Raw genomic sequence first — 12,730 nt, 5'->3', positions numbered from 1 at the left:
GATCAATTACTTCAGTAGCTATTGTTTTTAATTCTTCTATTGAAGACATTTAATTTTTTACACCTATTTAAAAAATGGTCTGAAGTCGGTGCATTGATGAATACATAAAAAAAATAAATAAAAATACAATATTTTTTACAAGAGCTTTTTATTGAAATGTATGACTGTAGCTTTAAACTTGAATCTTTTTTGTCTTAAAACTGTAAAGAGGTGATACAATCATCTGTAACAATTTATCATTTGGTCAGAACCCTACTCTCAAGTTCAAAATTTCTTTCAACAGTATCAAGCAGTACAATAACAAATTTAATTTATCATACCTTAAACTTAAAGCTGTATAAAGTAAAATAAAGAAGAAACCTGTTCTTAAAATATTGAAACAAGAACAAGTTAATATCAAAGCAGTTGAAAAATATTTTTACAGGAAAAACCTAACTTCTTACATTTCAACCAAATCATCAAAATATAACACTATGCCCTTACAAAAATGTTTAAGTTATATGACATAGCTTCTAAAATATAACAGATTTTACAAAAGTTAGCAAAAGAAGGATTATAAATCTGGATTCAATGTTTGCTTTCATATATCCAACAATTATGTTGGATATGAAAACAAACGTTAAAAAAATGTCTCAGAACTAAAGCACCAACAAGTATCACAGTATTAGAAGTGCGAAGAATAACTCTTTTTATAAAAAGTTTTGAAAATTCTAAAATCTTTACTTAATCTTTACTTTATAACGCAAGCAAAAATATAGGTTACAATATGCACTAGAAAAACAACAAAACTAGAAAAACAAACATACATAACTAGGTGAATTTTGGAAAGGAATAGTAGATTTCCATCCAAAAAATGTGTATGTGTAACTAAAAGTGCTGTGTGCAAGCAGTTAAAAAAATATGACTTTCAAAAATCAGTCACTTCTGAAAGATAAAATTTAAGATTTTATTTACAACTTGGATAATGACCCACGTAACCCTGAATCTCTTTCAGATCACTTTTCAATCAAGAATATACAACATTTACAGCAATATTGTGATATTATGGGTCAATTTATAAAAATTAGAAGTTTACCTTTCATAGGTTTATATTTGGTATTTCCATACCAAGTCTTATTTATCTTCAGTAACGCATTGTAACCCACAAAACTGACAGTCTACTTGCCGTGACGGTGAGCACCATATATATTATTTAGCGAAAAAAAATTTAAGTAAATCAGAAAATTCAGATGATGATGGTTAAAGTTGCAACTCAAATCACTTTAGACCAAAGTCCAAATCTTGTTCCACCACTGTCATCTACCATGGTCACTTCACCCTCACCTCCTTAAAATATGGAGCAGAAACTCAGGGCGGAATTTCTAGGCCCTCTGGTTATATATATGTGGTTTACCGTCTAGAGTTGTACATAGTATTGGTGGTTACGTACTTGGTTGTGTGGTGGTGTCAGGTTAATTTGCTGTTAGTGTGATAGAAGATAGCATATGGAACTAATGAAACAACATCAAAAAATTTAAAGGCTGATAAATGAAAAATTATGCAGTTGAACAAAGGATGCTATGTTAAGTAACCCAACATTTAGCTTGTTTTTAACGAAATACAGAAAATGTCGTACTTTGTTGGCCCTGACAAGGAAGATCAAACAACAATTTACGTAAATTATCATCATTTCTTTTATTTACCTTAGTTATTGACTGCAGTTAAAAATCTCTTTTTACAATATAATTTTAAATGCTCATAGGAAAAGTGTATAGTATCCTTAATTTATCTCTACATGTAATGCGGTGTAACTTTACCAGTGCAAGAAAGAAAGGAATTTCCGGCAGCCATATTATGGAGGGCTATTTTCAAATTCGGTTGAGAAAAAAAGGGTTTTAAAAGTTTGCAATTTTTTTGATTGTTAGCTTTAAATTTTAAGTTGAAAAACTAAGGTTTCTCTGGGGTCAATTGAAATGCAAAGTATCAAATTAGACTGTTCCCTATCAGGTATAAAACAGCCAAATATGTTTAATTTGCGGTGAATGCCATGGAAGCCAACTTAAAAATGTGCTACCAAAAAATTTTGTTCATACAATTTTACAATACTACAGCGTTGTTTCGAATTGTTTTGGAGCTTTTCTAATGTGTTTTTGTTTTATCAACATATTTATAAGACCTATGGATTAGCTACATATATCGCTATAAAAAATCTACAGTAAAAAAAAGTGGTAAGTTTTTTTAACAACTTTTTACATTGCATAACATTTTTATGCAGGTTTTGCATTGCTGTCCATCATTTTTATTGCTATATGTTATTATTATTTGGTGTTATTGTTATTATATTTTCATGCAGACAAATTTACAATTTATTAGTCTTTATAGCTATTCTTTTCTTTACGAGCAGCCAAAGAAAAGGGAACATTCTGTACTGACTAATGCCCAAAACTCCAACTTACAAAGGGAGAAGCTAAAGAAGAAGGAAAAGGAAAGACCACTAAAATTGATAATAAATTTGAAGAAAGATAATGGATAATTATATCAAATTTAAAGATAATGAAAATTACCAAATTTGGCTGCGAAAAAAAAAAGAAGGAAGCCACAGTACAAGACAATATGAATGTTAAAGTTTGTCCTGTAGATGAATTGGCATCCCAGTCATCTGTTTAGACACTTAACTCTGTTTGTTAAATCTTGCATCGTAGCCTTTGAAGAATCAACAACCGTTCGCCAAAAAGGCCCTACAAAAAGCGAGAATTATTCAACGGTTGGCAACAAAGTACAAACGTAGAATCAATTTTAAGGAAAAAGTGGAAGCCCTCGTAAAGACTTGAATGAGGAAGATTTGGCTTATTGAAGTCCTTGATCAGTCTGACATTTCTTATACAAACTCTAGATGCAAAGACCATGTTTATATTAGGAAGATTAGTAATAGAAGTCAGTATTAGCAAAATAAATACCTTTTATGGCCTTTATGTGAGATAGTTTCCATTTCCAATTCTTTCGAATAAATTGTTGAATCGTTTAAATCGAAAGTCAACAAAAAGTTGACATTCTCACAACTTATGATTTTTTTAAACCTGAAAAAGAATATATATCTGCAATATCAACATACCACACGCATCTTGTGCAAAATTTGTGAAAACTTATCATTACTTGCCAAGGAGTTAAACAAATTAAAAAATTAAAGAGGAAAATCTGGCAAATAATCCGCATGACCTAACTGAAAGATTTAGCTGTGACTCTGACACAGCTGAATGCATGCTTGAAAATCATATGTGAAGATTGATCAAATAATTTTAGACAAAGATAAAGAGGAAGAAAGTGACAATTCAAATCAATCGTATCAGCGTGTTAAAAATACTATTTTAACGCTTTTACATAGCCAAACATATTGAATATATTGAAGACATTTAATTTTTTACACCTATTTAAAAAATGGTCTGAAGTCGGTGCATTGATGAATACATAAAAAAAATAAATAAAAATACAATATTTTTTACAAGAGCTTTTTATTGAAATGTATGACTGTAGCTTTAAACTTGAATCTTTTTTGTCTTAAAACTGTAAAGAGGTGATACAATCATCTGTAACAATTTATCATTTGGTCAGAACCCTACTCTCAAGTTCAAAATTTCTTTCAACAGTATCAAGCAGTACAATAACAAATTTAATTTATCATACCTTAAACTTAAAGCTGTATAAAGTAAAATAAAGAAGAAACCTGTTCTTAAAATATTGAAACAAGAACAAGTTAATATCAAAGCAGTTGAAAAATATTTTTACAGGAAAAACCTAACTTCTTACATTTCAACCAAATCATCAAAATATAACACTATGCCCTTACAAAAATGTTTAAGTTATATGACATAGCTTCTAAAATATAACAGATTTTACAAAAGTTAGCAAAAGAAGGATTATAAATCTGGATTCAATGTTTGCTTTCATATATCCAACAATTATGTTGGATATGAAAACAAACGTTAAAAAAATGTCTCAGAACTAAAGCACCAACAAGTATCACAGTATTAGAAGTGCGAAGAATAACTCTTTTTATAAAAAGTTTTGAAAATTCTAAAATCTTTACTTAATCTTTACTTTATAACGCAAGCAAAAATATAGGTTACAATATGCACTAGAAAAACAACAAAACTAGAAAAACAAACATACATAACTAGGTGAATTTTGGAAAGGAATAGTAGATTTCCATCCAAAAAATGTGTATGTGTAACTAAAAGTGCTGTGTGCAAGCAGTTAAAAAAATATGACTTTCAAAAATCAGTCACTTCTGAAAGATAAAATTTAAGATTTTATTTACAACTTGGATAATGACCCACGTAACCCTGAATCTCTTTCAGATCACTTTTCAATCAAGAATATACAACATTTACAGCAATATTGTGATATTATGGGTCAATTTATAAAAATTAGAAGTTTACCTTTCATAGGTTTATATTTGGTATTTCCATACCAAGTCTTATTTATCTTCAGTAACGCATTGTAACCCACAAAACTGACAGTCTACTTGCCGTGACGGTGAGCACCATATATATTATTTAGCGAAAAAAAATTTAAGTAAATCAGAAAATTCAGATGATGATGGTTAAAGTTGCAACTCAAATCACTTTAGACCAAAGTCCAAATCTTGTTCCACCACTGTCATCTACCATGGTCACTTCACCCTCACCTCCTTAAAATATGGAGCAGAAACTCAGGGCGGAATTTCTAGGCCCTCTGGTTATATATATGTGGTTTACCGTCTAGAGTTGTACATAGTATTGGTGGTTACGTACTTGGTTGTGTGGTGGTGTCAGGTTAATTTGCTGTTAGTGTGATAGAAGATAGCATATGGAACTAATGAAACAACATCAAAAAATTTAAAGGCTGATAAATGAAAAATTATGCAGTTGAACAAAGGATGCTATGTTAAGTAACCCAACATTTAGCTTGTTTTTAACGAAATACAGAAAATGTCGTACTTTGTTGGCCCTGACAAGGAAGATCAAACAACAATTTACGTAAATTATCATCATTTCTTTTATTTACCTTAGTTATTGACTGCAGTTAAAAATCTCTTTTTACAATATAATTTTAAATGCTCATAGGAAAAGTGTATAGTATCCTTAATTTATCTCTACATGTAATGCGGTGTAACTTTACCAGTGCAAGAAAGAAAGGAATTTCCGGCAGCCATATTATGGAGGGCTATTTTCAAATTCGGTTGAGAAAAAAAGGGTTTTAAAAGTTTGCAATTTTTTTGATTGTTAGCTTTAAATTTTAAGTTGAAAAACTAAGGTTTCTCTGGGGTCAATTGAAATGCAAAGTATCAAATTAGACTGTTCCCTATCAGGTATAAAACAGCCAAATATGTTTAATTTGCGGTGAATGCCATGGAAGCCAACTTAAAAATGTGCTACCAAAAAATTTTGTTCATACAATTTTACAATACTACAGCGTTGTTTCGAATTGTTTTGGAGCTTTTCTAATGTGTTTTTGTTTTATCAACATATTTATAAGACCTATGGATTAGCTACATATATCGCTATAAAAAATCTACAGTAAAAAAAAGTGGTAAGTTTTTTTAACAACTTTTTACATTGCATAACATTTTTATGCAGGTTTTGCATTGCTGTCCATCATTTTTATTGCTATATGTTATTATTATTTGGTGTTATTGTTATTATATTTTCATGCAGACAAATTTACAATTTATTAGTCTTTATAGCTATTCTTTTCTTTACGAGCAGCCAAAGAAAAGGGAACATTCTGTACTGACTAATGCCCAAAACTCCAACTTACAAAGGGAGAAGCTAAAGAAGAAGGAAAAGGAAAGACCACTAAAATTGATAATAAATTTGAAGAAAGATAATGGATAATTATATCAAATTTAAAGATAATGAAAATTACCAAATTTGGCTGCGAAAAAAAAAAGAAGGAAGCCACAGTACAAGACAATATGAATGTTAAAGTTTGTCCTGTAGATGAATTGGCATCCCAGTCATCTGTTTAGACACTTAACTCTGTTTGTTAAATCTTGCATCGTAGCCTTTGAAGAATCAACAACCGTTCGCCAAAAAGGCCCTACAAAAAGCGAGAATTATTCAACGGTTGGCAACAAAGTACAAACGTAGAATCAATTTTAAGGAAAAAGTGGAAGCCCTCGTAAAGACTTGAATGAGGAAGATTTGGCTTATTGAAGTCCTTGATCAGTCTGACATTTCTTATACAAACTCTAGATGCAAAGACCATGTTTATATTAGGAAGATTAGTAATAGAAGTCAGTATTAGCAAAATAAATACCTTTTATGGCCTTTATGTGAGATAGTTTCCATTTCCAATTCTTTCGAATAAATTGTTGAATCGTTTAAATCGAAAGTCAACAAAAAGTTGACATTCTCACAACTTATGATTTTTTTAAACCTGAAAAAGAATATATATCTGCAATATCAACATACCACACGCATCTTGTGCAAAATTTGTGAAAACTTATCATTACTTGCCAAGGAGTTAAACAAATTAAAAAATTAAAGAGCAAAATCTGGCAAATAATCCGCATGACCTAACTGAAAGATTTAGCTGTGACTCTGACACAGCTGAATGCATGCTTGAAAATCATATGTGAAGATTGATCAAATAATTTTAGACAAAGATAAAGAGGAAGAAAGTGACAATTCAAATCAATCGTATCAGCGTGTTAAAAATACTATTTTAACGCTTTTACATAGCCAAACATATTGGTGACTTTTTTTGGTCTGGGGATTGTTATTTTTTAAATCAAATTATACCTTATAAATAAATTATTGTTACCCAAAATCTTTTACTATTAAATGAAAAATGAAGTACCTTAAGATATCTCAACATTTGCCAAGATAAAGAAAGTATTATTATCGACCATGCTGATCACTTCAACACACTGCAGCCAACCTTAATGTATCATTCTGAGAATAGTACAAAAAAATTTCTTCAAAGGAATCAAAAATTGAACAACTCTTGTGAGTAATCAATCACACCCGAACAGACATTTGCTTCAAAGTATTAAATCTTGTAGTATTGCAATAAAAAAATCAACCTACAAAGACATTTTTGCCCTTAATTAAGTAATTAGGAAACTTGAAAACTTCTCCAACATTTAGACGTTTAAACAACTTCAGGATCAGATCAAAGTTATTGTCTATGCAGATGCAGTATTTAGAAATCTGTCTGATTGTGAAAGCCACTTGCCACTTTCTTGCTGATGAAAACAACACTTGTAACATCACTTGGCATTGAAGCGTCTGGAACAGATTGTAAAAAGCTGTCTTGCTGCTTAAACAATAACTATGGGTAAAGGTATTGATGCAGCATTAACATCTCAGCAGCATTGACATTGGCTATGGTCATAATTCTCATTAGATTGGCCATTGAGACAATATCTGACAACAAATCACTGGTTAAAATCTTTAAGTATGTGAGCGACAAGAGGTTAAAAAGATATATTAGAGTATTTAAACAACTGATTGTTAACAAAGACGTGCTAAAGCTTTGGCTTAAAACTAGCAAACATCTTGCTGACACATTAACAAAGAATAGCGTGTCATTGCAAAAACTTGTAAATAGGTTAAAAATAGGACATTATCCAGATAATTAACCTCTCTCAGCAAATCTTCATGCTGATTTCTGCATAATAGGTATTTGAAGTATGCATCTTTTTGTCAAACTTTTTCTTCCTTAGGTTTTTGTTTACAAAGTTACCACAATTTAAATTTAAGATTCTAATGTCTCTATGACGTGTCAGCAGGCATTGCTAGTAAATAATAACTGGGTTACACTATAATTGAACGGCTTTTTTAACAACCAGGTTGCTTGATTTAAGTATCGCTTATTATCTGCTTACCCAGATAATAAAAGAAAATATTCCCCTCTTACTTAGCAAAAATTTATTAAAGAAAACTTGTTGATGCAATTGTCGATGTAAAATTTAAAGCCATGATGGTAAAGAAAAAGAATGGAATCTTGTCTTAATACAAATAGTTGCTAACTGCATAGACATTTCCCAAAGAAAGATAAAAGAATAAAACTTTCAGTATCTTAAAGCAGTCAACCAAGGATTTCAAATAACAATGATGACAATGATGATGATCATGATAACTTGACCTGAGATAAAACATTTTTGCTAAAAGGCTTCTATAATGAATTCTGGTATTTTCTTGTCAAAATCAAGAAGAAGAAAAAAATCTCAACATTGAACTTTGAGTGGCCTGTGTTACTCCCCCTCTCCCTGTTGCTTTATGTTAAATTTGTTATTTACATGTTCTTGTTGGGAAACAGAAAGTGCATTCTTACTTCGATTCAGTTGCTTAAAAAATTAAATTAAAGAGACAATAGTTATTACGCTGTGACCAATGCTGTGCAGATCTTAAAGTTAATTAATAGATTTAATAGTTTCAGTAAAAAATGATTAATAACTGGTAAAACAATACTGCTGAAAACAATGTGGCTGTATAGCACACAAGTCTAATAAAATAAATGATCCTATAAATGTTTTTTATAGACAATGAAATTTCTATAATTTGTATTTCAGAAAACAATCAGGAAAAACATCTTTCAAAAAGGAAGGTTTTCTACTACGTAAGCAATTGGACATTAATATATATGCATGCTCAGAGAAAAATATGTGTTGAGTCAATATAAAATATAAAATTGATTTGCAATCACCTTTGAGATTGTAACACATGCAGTACTGAAAAAAATAGTTCTCTAAAAAAATCATAGAATATTATAAAAGCCGAGAAATGAACTTTATAAATTTTTTTATGTATGAATTGTATGAATTGCATGCAAAAAATTTAAAATAAAAATTTAATGACCACTAGAATACATAGCAATTAAAAAAAGTTACATCTATAATACAGTATTGATACTAACACACTCCTTGAAAACTTTTCTTAATATCTTCCATTAATTCAGGTTTGCATATCACATCAATAGCTGTCATTGCCATACTTTTAGCAGAATTCAATGTTGGTAACTGATTTATTACATCTCCAGTTGCTTGTGTGAATTTATGAGTATGATTTGCCCCTGCTGTTTGAATTCTGTATAGTGGATGTATTGATGGTTTAATCTGTGTTACATCACCCATGTCCGAACCTGCTAGTAACTTTGTAACTTGATCTTCATCGTTAAAAGACACACCCAAACTTTTTGCATTTGAAATATACAATTCTATTAAAATCTTGTTAGTGTTGATGGATGACATTTCACAATTAATAGCAAACTCAACAGTGCACCCTGTGGAAATAAAAAATTGATAATTCAATCTAAATAGTTTAAACAACAAATTGGTTAAAAGTTTTTATGAAGCTTTTGATAAGTTAGAATAACAATATTATTTTTTACCTGACAATGTAAGGTTATTTTAAGTTATGAAAAAGCTTCTTAAAAACTTTTAATCATTTTTTTTTCTTTCTTCTAACAATTAATTTTAGCCAAAAGACAATTTGGGCTAAATGGACCTATCATTATAATTTTCTAGGTCACATAAAGCATAAAATGCACATTTGTACATCCTGTCTCCATACACTATTGCAATACAACCAGTCATGAACGTTAACTTTAAAAGGTTGTTGTAAGCTATCTTCTAATTAAGGCCTTTTAAAGTTCCATATATTCATGTGTCAGTGCAGCATAGTAAACAAGGCTTTTCTCTTGATTCCCAATATTTTTATTTTAAGAAAGAAGTGATTGAAACATCTCGAAAAATTAGAACATAAAATACAGGCAGTTGTGTCTGCTTGTTAACACTGCTTACCCACATTTTCAATTTGTTATGGAGAGTTTATTAAATATAACGATAGTCGAAGATTACCTTTCATTAGTTGCCTTTGCTTTCAGTGATTATATAAATAGGTAAAGTTTTAGCTAGATGTTCTGCTGTATAAATTCAATAGCTTTCTTAAAAAGAAAAGCATTTCTGGAGTTGTGTTAACTAAAAGTATTTGTATCTCTTAAAATAAATATGTTTAATATTTGTTCAAAGTCAAGAAAATAGAAGACTCATCTCATATAACATAACAAATAGTATAAAGGAAGCTCAAAAAAATCACAAGGATAAAGATCTTTCAAACAAAAATCAAAATGCTGTGGCTTCCTTGCCTTTTTATTTGTCAGCTTTTTCTGGAGTCCCCTGCAGTCTTCCTTATATATATTTACATTTCAAAAACAACTGAACAAAGAGTTTTATAATGAAAGACAAACCAGGGTAAAAAAAAACTCTCAATTTTTAATTTAAATCTTCCCTTCTTCAGTACCATTTGGTTGTCTAAACTTAGATAATCTCTTCTACAAAGGGGAATACACTTGCTGAAGTTCATTATGTTATAATGCATGTTTTTTTAACACAGAATTATTACTGGCCTAAATTAAAATGTTTGTGAGCTCAAAGCAGTATGAATCTTTAGTAGGTATTTTTTATACCAATTGGCCAGTCCCATCTCTCTGTCTATGACAGGCCAAAGAATTACTTTTTATTGCTGGATATTTTTTTTAGGGGGGAGGGGCATTTCTCAGTGGGTCATGTGTTATTAAGTGTTTAAATTCATGGTCCTGAGCTTTATATCATTACAGGGAATTCAGTTTTTGTCTATTTTATTTTAAAACGTTTTAATTCCAGTTTTAGAATGAAATTTACAACAAAATTTTGAAGATTTATTTTAGTATTTTTGTTTCATTTGCCAATACATACTATTGTTTTTTTTCATGGGACACTTAAGATTGGTCAATATTGTAGTAGTTTGAGTCATACCATGTTGAATCAAGGACATTCCACTTTAAAAACTTGTCATTACACATACCTGTTGCTTCAGCAGCTCCTTTTGCACAATTTGTCACCTTTTGATACAAATCTGTTTTATCAGCATCCGTAAGTCCTCGAATAAAATAATGCATTTCTGCATACTCTGGAATGATGTTTGGTTTATCACCACCCTTAACAATTGTGCAATGAACGCGAGATGTTGTTTTCATTTGTTGACGTAGCATGGATACATTGTTGTAACACGCAACAGCTGCATCCAATGCATTGATGCCTTCCCATGGTGCAGCAGCTGCATGAGATGCTTTTCCTTAAAATGAACATTAAGTTAAGGATACTCTAAGGTAAACACAGAAATTCTTAATAGTGAAGTTTTAGTTGTAAATTTGTGTCTGGAAGTATGTTTATCATATAATTATGTGAACCTTTTTTTCTTTAAGTTCGTTCTTTTGTAGAGTAGTGTTTTGATATCTTAAGTTCCATTGATAAAACGAAATAAGTTCTGCATAGGAGAGCTTGCTTAAACTCAAGCTAAATAATTTTGTTTCGAAGGCTGTAACAGAAGTTATGGTGCAAGCTATTTAAAATATGAGTGCTAAAAAGTTCAAAAATGCACAGTTATACAAAATTAATCGAAATTAAGAAAAAAAATCTTAAAAGTCAGTGGCTTTATAAATGGAAGTTCCTACTTAAAGCAAAGGGTCAAATTTCTTCCGCATTGCAAATCCTGTATTTTACATTTTAGTGAAAAAACTTATGGCAATCTCTAAAAGTGTTGTGTTCTTTAAATATTTACCATTTATGTATATAAATTGTTTTGAAGAAGATAATGGGATTTAAAGAATCATGCTCACTTCCCCTACAGTATCCTTAGAGCAATACAACCGTTTTAATTACGTGTATACATTTGTCTATCAGGCAAAAAGGTCCCCTAAGTTGAGAGATGCATGCAATGCGGTATAAAAAGGACGTGCAAACTATGGAATTTACCACAGGCCACTGGCTATCATTTAAAATAGTATACATTCAACATTTTGGCAGTACTGAGTGTAGAATTTTTTACCTTTAAAAGATATTTTTAAATCACAGGCTGCAAGCCACATTGGGATTGGTATCTCATATGGGGCAGGATGTGACATCATACAAATGTCTGGTTCATCAAATACACCTTTTGCAATCATTCTGGTTTTTCCATCCCCACACTCTTCTGCTGGCGTTCCAAACACAATAAGTTGAACATTTTTTTCTGGTATAACATCCAACACAGATTTGATGCCTTAATTTAATAGTAAAATTATACTGAGCAGTAGTTCACAAATCTATTTTGATTTCTCTATGATGCAAATATTTCATTGAGAATGCAGCCACTCGAGTGCAGGCAGTGGGTTGTAAGCTTGCTTAACACATAGAAGCGCTTTAGAAAACAGTCAATTAGGCTACCTTTTTATTACCTTTTATATAAAAAACTAGTACTACTTACAACAAACTAACAATTTTAATAAAAAAACTGATCATACCTAATGCTGCCCCAATACCAGCTTCTGCAATCAAATTATGTCCACAAGCATGACCCACTCCAGGTAATGCATCATACTCACATAAAATACCAATCTTTAAACCTTCTGAATTTCCATATCTTGCAATAAAAGAAGTTTCTAATGGTGTTTTCTTTGAAACATTAAATCCTTCTTTCTCCAAAAACGTTGTTAGTAATTCATGAGCTGCAAATTCTTCATATCCAAGTTCAGGATTTTTCCAAATTTCCTGACCAATGCTGTTTAACTCAGATGAACGAGCATCTATTTCTTCACAAGCTTTTAGTTTAAATTTACCTTCCATTTTTCGGACTGAGTAATTACCATGACATAACAGTTCAATTAGATTTATGTAAAAATGGACCATGTATGTGGCACAAAGTAGTTTTGCAAATACAAAAATATGGATCAATTTTTTAAAAATCAA

The 12,730-nt window shown here is 30.6% G+C and overlaps 1 protein-coding gene across 3 annotated transcripts; it reads right to left on the bottom strand.

Annotated features, from left to right (window-relative positions):
* Positions 1-64: 64 nt before the first annotated feature.
* Positions 65-12,670, bottom strand: LOC130655266 (xaa-Arg dipeptidase-like). 3 transcript variants are annotated; one of them, XR_008984611.1, is made up of 7 exons: positions 12,286-12,670; positions 11,832-12,044; positions 10,809-11,078; positions 6,820-9,246; positions 6,277-6,396; positions 2,937-6,057; positions 66-2,717 (listed from the first exon to the last, which is right to left on the bottom strand). XR_008984611.1 is itself a non-coding variant. In XM_057457999.1 (4 exons), the coding sequence occupies exons 1-4, from the start codon at positions 12,668-12,670 to the stop codon at positions 8,876-8,878; spliced, it is 1,239 nt and encodes a 412-aa protein (XP_057313982.1). In that variant the 3' UTR covers positions 6,088-8,875. The 3 variants fall into 3 exon arrangements, 1 of the variants encoding a protein (XP_057313982.1); XR_008984610.1 differs by having other exon boundaries at positions 65-2,717; positions 6,277-9,246; XM_057457999.1 differs by lacking the exons at positions 66-2,717; positions 2,937-6,057 and having other exon boundaries at positions 6,088-9,246.
* Between the last annotated feature and the right edge of the window lie 60 nt (positions 12,671-12,730).

This window comes from Hydractinia symbiolongicarpus, chromosome 8, assembly GCF_029227915.1.
Source record: "Hydractinia symbiolongicarpus strain clone_291-10 chromosome 8, HSymV2.1, whole genome shotgun sequence".
In the NCBI taxonomy this organism is placed as follows: domain Eukaryota; kingdom Metazoa; phylum Cnidaria; class Hydrozoa; order Anthoathecata; family Hydractiniidae; genus Hydractinia; species Hydractinia symbiolongicarpus.
Note: the sequence above shows the minus strand (reverse complement) of the source record. Positions and strands in the feature narration are given on the sequence as shown.